This window comes from Echeneis naucrates, chromosome 5 (assembly GCF_900963305.1).
Source record: "Echeneis naucrates chromosome 5, fEcheNa1.1, whole genome shotgun sequence".
Classification (NCBI taxonomy): domain Eukaryota; kingdom Metazoa; phylum Chordata; class Actinopteri; order Carangiformes; family Echeneidae; genus Echeneis; species Echeneis naucrates.
Genome location: NC_042515.1, coordinates 9978570 through 9991813, shown reverse-complemented (window position 1 = coordinate 9991813; position 13244 = coordinate 9978570). Strand labels below are relative to the sequence as shown.

At 39.9% G+C, this 13244-nt stretch overlaps 2 protein-coding genes across 3 annotated transcripts in view; both read left to right on the top strand.

The window, feature by feature from the left end:
- The first annotated feature begins 2768 nt into the window (after positions 1–2768).
- On the top strand, positions 2769–7745 carry park7 (parkinson protein 7). The gene is made up of 6 exons (XM_029502255.1): positions 2769–2979; positions 3373–3474; positions 4479–4538; positions 4989–5058; positions 6741–6827; positions 7221–7745. The coding sequence occupies exons 1-6, from the start codon at positions 2890–2892 to the stop codon at positions 7379–7381; spliced, it is 570 nt and encodes a 189-aa protein (XP_029358115.1). The 5' UTR covers positions 2769–2889; the 3' UTR covers positions 7382–7745.
- A 269-nt stretch (positions 7746–8014) lies between these two features.
- Positions 8015–13244, top strand: part of kcnab2a (potassium voltage-gated channel subfamily A regulatory beta subunit 2a) — a 68468-nt gene continuing 63238 nt past the window's right edge. The window contains exon 1 of one of the 2 annotated variants that reach the window (XM_029501226.1): positions 8015–8082. The gene's annotated coding sequence lies outside the window, so the exon portion shown is untranslated. The remainder of the gene's footprint in view (positions 8083–13244) is intronic. The other variant, XM_029501225.1, reaches the window with a different exon arrangement.

The following is a 13244-nucleotide window of genomic DNA, read 5'->3' as shown; positions in this document are numbered from 1 at the left end:
CCATCTTGTGTCTGTGAATGGCTGCCGGCTGCCGGCTGCCAACACAGGTGCATAAAATTCAATGTCACCTTTTCTCCCCAGACCTCCTCGCTGTCCCCCAGCTGTCACCTGAGCACTTGGCAGCATAAGGTAATAGCATCAAGATGCAATCAAGATTACATGCTTGTCACTCACCTCATGCACTCAGTGGCTTACAATGTGTGAAACAGACACAAGATAAAGCCTGTGCACAGATGGGAAGATAAAATGCTCCTAAATATTCATCAGTTCTCTGCAGCAATTCCAGCCCTGAATGCTGTCATTTGATGGTTGGGAAGAGTAACTGGTTAGCAAAAGGTTGGAAAAAATAAGTTGGAAATGTACAAAATGTAAGGAATAAATAGAAAGGGGGAAAAAAACATCTTAAATTTTTAATCTCCTCCTGTAGAAGCAAATTTTCTGTAACCCCTTTGAATATTGTACCACTCTTCCTTACTGGGAGTCTGAAACAGGGTTTGCAGCTGTATATCTCAACTGAACAGAGCCTCTGCTTGTAAGCTACATCCATATTGGCAGTTTATTTCCATGTTTACACCGTTTCATATTCTTTGCAATAGTAACAGGATTACTTTGTGACAAACGGTAATTTGTGGAATTCCCTCATTTCAGTTTGGGGATTTTCTTTTTCCTCTGTCCCCATCTTACCAAAAAAAAAAAAAAGTTTCTGTATTCTTGTCTCCCCAGAGGTTTGATTCCAGAAACCCTTCAGGTTTTTGAGCGGACCTCTGTGAATGGCCAGATAAAGGAGTGCAAGGCAAGAATGAGCACAAGAGAAATAATAACATGCAAAGGAATCCACTGATGAGCAGCCTTTTCACTCCACAGGCCACTCTCACAAGTTGTAGAACATGCACTAACACAAATCATTTGTTGCTGTGCCACATTTAGGGATATTACCAGTTGCAACTTACTTCAAACTTCCTCAAATCTGTGTGTAAGACTAATGCCGTAGTGTTTTAGACATTCATAAAGACAAGTTTATTCCTAGATTGGTTGGACTTTTTTTTTTTTTTTGTGAGGGGGGGGGGTTATTCTATATGTTCTTTTCTATTAGAAAATCCTATTAAGAACAAAATGGTATTGTTTGTTAGTTTCCAAACATGTTTGAACCTCCTTATCCCATCTGTGATTCTCAGCCCCAAGTCAATTTTTCCCCAACCTGAGAGGGAGAAAGACATTTCTAAAACAGCATTGCCTGTAGGTTTTAATAAATTTAACACCGCAGTGTATATGGGGCCACCTCGACTTGCAAGGCAACATTCTTAATAGGATCAGTTTATTGAGTTTGTAAGGATTGCTGACAAGAACAAAAGAAATACATTGGAATCAATTTGCTACTATCATTGATTTGAATTTTGTTTACGATTGGAAGATGAAATCTGCACACAGATGTCATTTGTCTGTTGTAGGGCAAACCTTTTGTGTTCAGTGTCACTGAAATGATGATACTGTTGTGTGACAACTCACTTTAAAACATTTCCTGAGTGTGATCATGCACATGGTTACATATTGAAATAAATTTATAAATTAATATAAGTGAATTAATGTATGGAAATTAGCCTGAGTGCCACTGCGGGGTCTGGTGCAGTTGATCCCCAGCTGCATATGTTGGTAATCACCGCTGCCTCTTGGATTCACTCACAGGCACGCAATAAACAACCTGCTGCCAGCACCCCCTACGCTTTTGTCTAATCTGCCGTTTCACTGGGCTCTAGTTTGATGCACAAATATGAAAGTGAATCTCAGCAGCAGAATGCACAGAGGCACATTAACTAGGATAGGTGCCTGCACACTAAAGCCCCACACATTAAGACTAGGATTTACACTGGGATATGATTCCCTAACTGTCTGAAGTGTTTGCTGCAGAAGTTCTCTGCAGAACTTGGTGGCCTTTGTGACTTGCTGTCTGGTTTTTAAATAAACAAAAACACTGATTACACAATTGATTCAATGTAAACTCCTTTAACCTTTAAAACAGTGATCAGATATTAGGGTTGAAATATAAATTTTATATATTTTACACAATGTCAAAATTACACTTTAGATTCAAGACGTTTTTAACATTTATATTTAAGATAATGTCCTTTTTCTTGTTTCCTATAAGATCCCTTGCTGAATCTTGGGGTAATGCTACCACCTACTGGAATAAAGGACGTACTGCGTGTTATCAGGGCATTCATGCCTGTTCACAGCTGATCAATGACTGTAAACTATTGATGGAGTACTTTTATAGCCTTATAATTATGTTAAATCGCACCAATCGGAGTTCCCTTTCATACTGGAAACTATTCACTGGCTACTGGCCAGGTCAGAAGGACAGAAAGAGCTGGTGAGACAAAAGTGCAGTGATAACCAGAACATTATATTTTCTACTCTTCTTTTTGTTCTTATGAAACACTAAATCGTTTTAGAAGCTTATTCCACGAAGGTTAATTACATTAAATTATTGGTGAGGGAAAAGTTTGTTCTCTACTGGCTGTGATAAGAGACTGTAATAGATATAGCATTGCATTTGGTGTTAGTAGCAAGTAAATGTCAGTGTAATTAATTTTGTATGCTTGCTGTTTTGTTTTGTTTTTTTGTTTTTTTTTTGTCTTTATAAATGTATTCATAAGAAACTGATGATAATAAACTAACAGAACATCCTTGTGATGTGTTGGCCTGGGTGTGAAGGGGCAGAGAAGTCTGAAGGATGGCGAGCCGTCTTTGAAAGGGGGATAAAGGAGCCAACCTGGCAACCACGCTGCTGTCAGAGTCCCTTCGCAGTGCGAACTGTGACAGTTCCTGCTGCAACTTACACACTGGAGTTGTCGTTTTTGCACCAGCTTCACACAAAAGCACACAGTGAGCATGGCGGCGAAGAGAGCCTTAGTGATCCTGTCTAAAGGCGCAGAGGAGATGGAGACTGTTATTCCTGTGGACATCATGCGCAGAGCTGGGGTCGGTAACTGACTTCTGTTAGCATGCATGCTAACAGCATGCTAGCGCAAACCGAGCCAGCTAGCTTTGTTTATATTTAGCCAGCTGCAGCGCACATTAACGTGTTCATCTTACTGTTTGGTTGAGGTCGCCATCTTCCACCGTGTCAATGATAAAAAAATATGTTGTATTTTTTAACGAGCTAATATCAACGTGAATCTGAGCCTGCTAACTGTTGAGCTAACTGGCTGGATGGGTTGAAATGTCAAAGTCCAACGTCGTTGCAACTCTTCGTCATTTGATATCTTTCAAAATAACAGTCTCAGTCAGTCATATGCTGATTCCAGGATTGGATGTCTTGTAATCACGTTAACTCTGGGCCTCCTTTTTCATCATCGTCCACCAAACCTTTAGATAGCAGTGACGGTTGCAGGACTTTCGGGCAAAGAGCCGGTCCAGTGCAGCAGAAACGTCGTCATCTGTCCTGATGCCAGTCTGGAGGATGCCAGCAAACAGGTCAGGAACAGGAGCTGCAGTGGGATGCAAAGGTTTGGGCAAAGTGAAAGTTTTGATGAGGTTTTTTTTTTTTTTTTTTTAAGAACAATTCAATACACTCCTCTTCCTTTTTATTTTATGGATCTGTAGTTTGGGAAGACAGTTAATAGTGATTGTGTATTATGTTCAAAGTTGAATCCCTGAGGAAGCATGCACTAACTTAAATATGGGGGGTAAAAATATTCTGGTTATTAGGCTGCCAGTGGTACTGGAAACATTGCATAGTCGAGGGGTAAGGATGGATTCTACTGAATATTAAGTAACAAGGCTGGTTTCTGTAACAAAATAACCACAATAATAACCACCTAACCACAAAAAAATCCAAAACAAACAAACAAACAAAACAAAACAAAACCAAAAAAAAAAAAAAACACACAAACTGGAACTTGTGGAGGAACCCTCAGAGTTACCTGATCGTCACTGAAAATCAGTGTGCTGGTCTAAAACACGCTGCATGTGCAAGACATCCTAAAAATATCTGGGATTTTGTGGAAGTGTTGGTGAAAATTCATAAATCAAGAATAGAAAGAGCTAAATTGAAGCTGGCCAGAAAGGGCATTTGTGATATTTGCCAAAGAGGGGGGAGCACAAAATATTTATTTAGCATTTGGGCATGTTCCTTTGCTGTTTTCTGCTCTGAATTTAACTTAACATAATAATAAGTAACAGATCATTTACATTTTAATTAAGGATATTTTTTAAATGTCTGTTTGTTGCAGGGCTTAATTTTGCAGATTTTTACTGTAAAAATCAACAAAATTTATAAAAAACTGCCATTACATGGTTTACGATTTAAAATCATAAACCATGTAGGACAATGGTACAATGTTTAAAAAAAAAAAAAGACAGAAAAGAATTGAATTTGTATGTTTCGATTACTTTGCTCCATCAACCAAATAGATGATGACTAGTGTTACACAATATTAAAGCTTGTCAGTCTCCATCTGTTATGGTCTGTTTCCCAGGGCCCCTATGATGTGGTGCTTCTGCCAGGAGGTATGCCAGGGGCCCAGAATCTGGCAGAGGTGAGAAACACTCAGACAAACTGCATCTAAATGGATCAGTCTCCTCATGTTTTGAGGGTTTCAGTGGACTGGACCTGAACTTTCCCTGTCATAATATCCCCTTTTGGAAACACAAATGTAGTTGATTTCATTTTATCTTTATTTTATTGTATTGTTTTTCAAATTTACATTTTGGTAAACTGAATTGAGATTTTACTCTAAGTATAATAGAAATGTCCTATTATGATGTTTATAGCCCTCTGAGGGAGATTTGTCACAGAAAACTCAAGTACAGTCAACACTCAAGTAAAATATTGTTTTTGTTTTATAAATCTGTGGTTGGAAACAGTAATGGGCTATTTTGATGTCTTAAATCTTTGCCAGCTTTTCTTTATGGTAATAGCTTAGTGCGTGCAATCACATGGCCTGCAGATGGCTCACAGTACATCTGGTTTTTGTGCTCTCTTGTAGTCTCCTGCTGTGAAAGAGGTGCTGAAGGATCAAGATGGCAGAAAAGGCCTGATTGCAGCCATCTGTGCAGGTGCAGTTTGTGAAAACAAGCCTAAGTCATCTGAGTAGCGTAGAGTAGCATCTGATAGTGATGCCTTTCTATGGGTTAAGGATTAAATATGCTGTGACCTCAAATTTGACCACCATGTTGTGCCTTTAATCAACTAGATGGAAAAATACAGCCCTACACAATGAAGTTTATTCTGGTGCAGTGTAAAATAGCATTGTCATAACTAATTGAGTGATAAATACTTCTCATGTTTTCCATATAAATCAAACCACTTTGAAAAATTAGGGGTTTAAATTGCCATGTGAACTGTGAACATTTTTACCCAGAAACGAGGCTAAAGGTGTGATATTCTGGTTTTAAACACATCAAATGACTGTTGTGCCAGTAAATGGGATTTGGATTTACTCACTACTGGAGTTAAAGGTATTGAACAGAAAAAATGTGCCATTTTTTTTAATGCACATGGCACTAAATCAGGGGGATTTTCTTGTATTTTAGTAACTGGATGTGCACCTAAGAGAGGTAAGGACACACTTTTGATGCATATTGAAAAATATACACTGATTTAAAAAAAACAAACAATGTGCTTCATTAATTTATGGGCATTTATGACCCCCATTTGGCATTTGAAATGAATAGACAGGAGTTTGATTAATAACTGTCCCTGACTGAACCCATGAACACTGACATTTTATATGCAGAGAAAGGACATTGGAAGGACATTTTGAATAGGACAGGGGACCAATGCGGCAAAGTGGATTGAAGGGTGTCCTAGAAAATTACTGAAATCCTCACAGGAATATATGGTTTAATGAACCTGCCAGCGAGAGAACCAGCAGCAAGACTGATTATTCCTTTGTAACATGAAAATTCTTATTGTGACGTGAAAAAGGTCTCTCCAAAAAGAAATTGATTGAAATCCTGGTTAATGATAAGTGTAAAAAATGGCAGGGTAAGCTAACCATTTTGTAGTTCTCTTTTTTTATATATTACCTGTTACATGTATGTGAGGTCATAACAAAACACAAATGCATCATTTGAAGGATTCATCAGATGAGAGAAAGATGGTTATTATCATTACCCTTCTCTCCACGTCTGCCACACTGTCTCTCTCGTTCCCGCTGTCTCTGCCAGACTAGCGTCCTTTGGGTGGGGACTTGCTGTAACAGGAGTAGCTTGGCTTTAACTGGCAGACTGCTGTTCTTGCCAGGGGAAAGTGTAATCACTAGACTTTATGGGAACACAGCCAAGGAGCATAATCGATACCTTTCTATTTATTAACAGTTTTTGGAGGAACTCACTGCAGTGCTAGGATGCTGCCAAAGTTAATGCAGCAGCAGAAGCAGCAGCAGGAGTCAATATCTTCAGCCTCTCCTTTTTTCTCCTTTCAGTGTGGTGCAAAGTCTTTGGAGAGATGCTGAAACTGTATACTGCATGTCTTTATTCTTAGAAACAAAGAAGCCATAGTGCTGTCAACAAATATTTTTTGTCCGATGTCATTTCTAACATGCAGGCAACAAATAAATGAATATATCAAGTGGGGGGGGTTTGAGTTTGAGGACACAGTGCTTTGACCTTGACTCTGTAACCTTTCGTTACGCATTTGCACCAAGATGAAAACTTGAAAGGAGAGAAACAGAACACAAAGTATCACTTTATAGAGAAAGCTTAGATGAACCTTACACAGCTTTGCCCCTCTGCAGGTCCCACTGCTCTTCTCGCACATGGCATTGGCTATGGCAGCACAGTCACTACTCATCCTGCCATGAAGGACAAGATGATGACTGGGGGTAAGAAAAATTTAGTTTGTTTAAACAATAGAGTTGAGAAAATGTTGAAATGTACAACCAATAGCCTTAACATATTATTTTGCTTTTAAATTTGAATAGAAGGAATTGCAGTTAGCTGTGAATTGCAGCAGATGGTGCTGTACAAGCTCAGTCTTGCTTTAGAAAATAATCTCACTATACAATATAGGCGTGCGCACCACTCAGAGGCGAAAGTGGATGCAGGAATTTGACAGAACATGCTAGAACTGGGTCAACTGAAATTGTGATATATTATCTAAGTGGAAGTGCTTATAGTCAACAGTGGTTTGTAACATGATTGGCTTTCAGCTTTTGGCCTGAAGCTCTCATATTGTGATGATCCTTATAGTCAGTTTTTCTTCCCATTTTTTTCAGATCACTATAAATATTCAGAAGCTCGAGTGCAGAAGGATGGACATTACATCACCAGCCGTGGGCCAGGAACCAGCTTCGAGTTTGCTCTGACAATTGTAGAGGAACTTATGGGGGCTGAGGTCGCAGCTCAAGTCAAGGCCCCCCTTATTATGAAGGACTGAACGTAGCTGTGCACACGTAGATCCTGCAAGCAGCACTGACCACTACACAAGCCTGTCATTACTGAGACAGCTACTCTGCTAAAGCTGCCACAAAGACTCAAAGTTGCGAGTGACAAATAATTCTCCTCAGGGGACAAAAGGATGTTTCTGTTCCGACAGGTTAGTGTCTAATCTTAGTAGGCAAGGAAAGGCAAAGGCACCCCTGAGTTACTTACCAGTGAAATACAATATAGACAGTCACTTCACAGGTTTCTCAAAATGAGATGAAATTGATTTGTTCCATTGTCACTCTTCCACCAATGACCTGCTCTTCATTGTGACTGCTTTTACTGTATCATTTGCCATTAAAAGATTGATGTGGAGACCCAGTGTTCGTCTTACTCTGCTGTATATTAATACTAGAGGTCACCGTGACTTGGTTTCACATGTCTGCAGTGGTTGTTGACGCCTAAATATAGGCTGTATAATGTAATGTATTGTGAGCCCTGCCGAGAACGCGGGAAGCAGAATCCGAATAGATTGGCAGGTGCACCAGCCAATGAGAAGCCTCGACCTTTCTGCGGTGGTGTTCCGAATGACCAATGACGGCCCGCCCGCATGCAGAAGGGCGGGGCTTCGCTGCAGCGCGTGGTAGTTGTGTCAGAGCAACAAAATCCAGAAGGTCTACTCAGCCCAAAAGGAAGAGCCGGATTTCAACCAAGGTAAGAGACTGCAAGAGCCTCAGTCCGCCAAATGGTGGCTCCGAAACTGGTTTTAAAGCGTTTACGTTTGGTTTCATCTGCTGTTAACTGTTGGCAGAACAGTTTACGCAACGTTGAATCACGGTAACTAGCACCGAAATATACAAGACGTCGTAACGTAACCGTCGAAATTTAACACGGCGGCAACAAGGACAGGAGTTAGTTGCATCGTTTTTGTTGAGTGGGTGTGTTTTTTTGGTTTTTTGGTTTTTTTTTTTTGTCAAACCGTCATTAGCTTGCTAAGTGTGGTGAGAGGCGAGCTGCAAGTTCACTGCAATTCATGACATGATGGATGGATCGGCGCCTCGGATTGACCGGGCAGAGTTGTAACGTCAGCCGAAGGTAACGCTCACTGCTCAGGGGAGCGTTGAGAATGAGCACACCCATGAAACACAGCGGGGTCGGGGCTGAAAACCGCGTCTTTATCACTTGGAGATCTTTCTGCAGATGTGGCCCGACATGGAGACGTCAGCTCCAGAAGCTCTCCATCCTCCTCAGCAACAGCAGCCGCAGTCAGATTGAGCTGCATTCACTGACTGGAGCTAACACGGTGCGGCAGAGGCCGGGTTAATTCGTCCATTAGCCCGAGAAACACATCCGTGACACAGAAAAAGCGCCGCAGAACACGTGCACCTGCATCTAAGTCAGACGGACCTTTTTTAGTCACTCTCAAATAAGCATAACTTCTGGGAATATCGTCATGTCGATGTTATGGGCTCTTCGATCTCGATTATAGCTGTCCTTGAAATAACTTAGTTTTACAAACGCATGCATGGTATGGCTTATTAATTGAAACAAATGCCCGAGAGGAGCCTGTCTCTGGATCAGAGGCATGGAGCAACATTAACGCTGACTTTACCATAGAGAGATTTTCGTTGACGTTGCAAGGCCTGTCAAGATCGTACACCTCATTTTTATTGGAACTCTTAACAGGAAGGACTGCAAGTGTCGTCATCTCTCACTTTGTATAGGCAGGAAACACAGTGCAAGTTCTATTCTGGCAGGCTGAGTTTTCTATTGCTGGGAAACCGCCTCTTAGTCATGCTTTGTAAAGCGTGCAGAAACCACAGCAAGTCAGAGGTCTTCAAAAAGCTGTAGGAGGGCAACTCAAGTGTTTTTTGTTTTTTTTTAATCCAAAGTGGTACAACTAAACAAAAGTGAGCCAAATAAGGCTGTGAGGCTATGTGCCCATTGCAACACGTCAACATGGCACATCACATCCAAATCCAAATCAACTAAACCACTAATATGTACCTGTGCATTGTTTATCTGGACTCTGAAAAAGGGTCAGACTAATTGTTTGTCCTATGATCGTCTTCAAAATTTTGGATAGGGCTGTGTCTGTCATGTTGAACCAACATCACTAGTGCCTGAGACAAAATGTTTTATATCTCTGCTTGATCATCATCTTCCATTACCTGGAAGACAAACACTGGTGCTCACATTGTGTCTCAATGACAGTTGTATATGATAGTCTCATTAATGCTATGTTTTTCAGTTGGATATTTCTGGAATGTTAACATTTTGCGTTGTTGCACATAACATGTTAGAATTATTCTGCTCGAGCAGCTGTACAGCAAAGAGCTTGAGGCTTGATTCCCTATTTCTGGATGGGGCAGAAGAGGGAGGGGTTGGGGGGAGGGTGAGGCTGTAGTCACTGTGACTGAGTCATTGGTTTAGCTAATGATGCAATTACAGTGCTGCACTTTGCATCTCCTGATTAGATCCCCTACATACACTGGCTTACAGACAATGAAGCCTAAATTTGATTGCATGAGTTGCTTCAGCAAATAAAATTCAGAGGTTAATAGTTTGAAAGTAATTGGGATTATATCCAATGTCTATTTGTTAGTACCATTGGTAAGGTATTAATATATTTTTTAACGTGTGGCGCTTCATCCAATGTGGAATTTTAAGTTTTAGTTATTGTAAAATATGGGTCCACTTTAGGTCAGCAATTCTTAGTCTTAACTATTGAATAAAAATAAATTTTACTTTGGCTTATGTGGTAAAATCTTTAATTGTAACTCTCTCCACATATTCACAGTACCAGGGTTTTTCCTTGAGGCAGAGATGGTACCATTCTGATCATCCACGCAAGTGCATGTATGCTAGGCCTTCAACTCAATTAACATTTCTTACAAGCAATGTATTTTGTATTATAGGAATTGTGACTTTGCGGAATCATTCTAATTTACCACCCCTTTAAGTCATTAATGGACCAAACTGTTCATTTACAAAATCTGTGTGTGTGTGTTTTCATAGATACTAATAGTCTGTATTGATCTGCTTTGAAAGCATTTTAGCACAAAAACTAATAATGCATCAAAATTGATGTTGCTGCTAATGATTGACATATCCAAGGCTATGATATCTCACAAAAAAATATTTCAGTCGGGGTCCATCTCATTTCTTGAGGCTGCAAACTACTTTCAGACTTGACAAATTTACAGCATCTTGTCAGTAAGATGAATTGTTCTTTTTTTTTTTAAATTAATTAAATTTTTTTTTTTTTTTTTTTGCTGCTTGTAATTAATTGGCTTTGCTATTCCACATGCACTCATGACCCCTCATTGCAAACTCGCCTTATAAAGTATTCATCTGGCATCTCTACAAAGCTAAAAACATGAGCGTTACACTGAGAGGTTGCAATGCACATTAAGTAGACTTTTTTTCTAAGAAACTAGAATTGCTTTAATACCGTATCCATGAAATACCACCCAAGACATTTGAGGTAGAGAAGCAAATCTGTTAGGAAATTTTAGGAAACTCTAGGGCCTTTTCTTCCTCATTTGCTGTTTTAGCAGCAACCTCCAGGGCACTTTTACTGATTCAGTGCTGCTAAGTTGGCTTAATACTGCAATTGCAAATAACACCCTCCTTGTGCACAGCTCGTCAGAAAATAGTCATGACGTCAGAGTTTCGAGAGCTGGGGGTGGTATGAAATTTGCTGGAACCAAGCTCCTCATAATTTAATATACGGGAAAATCCCTGTGTTCCACCAAATACAATATGAGGTAGTAAATTTTTGACGGCTTGTTTAGGATATTCTCTTTCCCAGCTACTTTAGCTATGTGAATGGCATCTTTAAATATAGACTTAATTTGTTTTAGTTTATTTTAGAGCGCACTACGAGGTACTTGCATAGATACACTTTTCTCTGTCATTTTCAAATACAAGAGATAATGACAAATGCTGAACTCACCTGTCCAAAGTCACCTAGAACTCTGATATTAGGTTAGCTCCTTTGCAGTTATTAGTGTTTCCGTAAACAAATCAAGACTCTAAAGGTTTTGAAGATAAGCATAGAAGCCTTTACTTACATGTGACACATTTATTATTATTAATATAGTGTAATGAAGAATTGTGCATATGTAATGTAACCGATGCAAATCAGATTGGTCAAGAGAAATTAGCAGAAGTAAACAGGTCTGACATGAGGCACAGAATCCCAAACCAAAACAAGATGGTCACCTTATTCATTGTATTTCTTGTAGGGAAGAGCTGCAGTTATTGCTCTCCTCTATGTTAGTGAAGTTTAGCAAATGCACTGTCCCATGGTGACCTGCTCAATATCAATTGTCAAGTTTTTAACTTAAACTGAAGGTCTTCAATCCTGTAATAGCTGGTAATCTCATTATTTATACACTGCTGTCACGAAAAACCATATGTAGATTATAATTCCATGGAGTAATCCCTTTAACAACATCCCTGTAGTAGTAGCATGGCATCATCACCCTCTCCTGTGTCGGTCAGAAACATCTGTACATCTTTACACTCTCATCTACCATCTACCAGGAGAGGAGCTGATTGATGATTATGTGGATTCTGTATCGTGTCAGAAGTTACAGAATAATTCCTCAGCAACTGCAATTTTGTTTTCTTATTGCCTGTCACTCTGCTGTCTGTATTAATTCCAGTGAGGCCACACAGAGACTGTAATATTGAAGGGCTAATGGCTTTCTCCTCAGCAACCCCCAAAGGACCCCAGAGTCAACTCAATGTGAGGCGAGGTTGAAAGAATACAAACTATCAACAGTTAAATGTTGTATACAAAGTTAAAGTAATTTTTGGGGCATTCATTTACCCCTAATATTTGCGAATAGCTATTTTTATAGTTAGAGGTTCTGAAAACATTTCTAATAATAACATAGCTGCAAAATAGTGGGGGTGGGAATCTTTTACTAGCTCATGATTCGATTCAAAATAATTTGATTCATAATGATTTCTGCTTCCATCTGTAGGTGTGCAAAGGATCCTCATGATCTACTCCAGTCTGCTTTGCAAGGCAGAATGACAACTGGAGACATTAAAATGTCTTTCACATTTAAGTTTTAAACAATTATCCATGGTTAGATGGAATCGTTGCATAAAAGCAATATCACATATTGCTTTTGTAACAAAAATAAAAGTATCTCTTTTATAAAAAAAAAAGTTCAGTTAAACATGGGTTTGAAGTGCTTAATCCTCATTTTGCAAACCTTGCACACTGAAGCTCATGTCAAGCTCGGTCTTCTGGGCATTTGGTAAATAGAGCCCTATAAAATCGGCAAATCATTATAAACACGGAACTGGCCGACATTTTACATACAAGTTTCTTTGGTTTTTCTCTCTCTCTCGCTCTCTTTCTCTCCTGGAATGAAAAGTACGTATCTATTGGGAAAATGCTCCAAGGGGGGTCACTAATCATGCCCGCCCCCCTACCCATGAACAGATGAATAAATTTGGTGACTTGACAGTAGTGGGCGTGGTTCAATTCCCAGTTAATTGGTGACTTGATGTAAATGTATGCAGTGACCTGAGCAGCACAGTGGAACAGTGGTTAACGCTGTCACCCCACAATAAGGGCACAGTTCGATTCCTGGTAGGGGCACCTGAACATATCTAAGTTAATTGATTAATTGTTGATGAGTAATGGACTGGGCTACCGCAAGGAACACCAATATTCCCCCCCCCCCATGTCCTAGACCGGACCAGACCATACTAGATGGGTGACGGCACCCCTGTAGAGACTAGACCAGACCAGACCAGATTAGATGAGACACCGGATGAGTCCAAATCTCGACCGACGGGGCTGGTTTAATCTCTTTCCTCCATTATTGTAGTTTCCGCCTTGTTTTAGT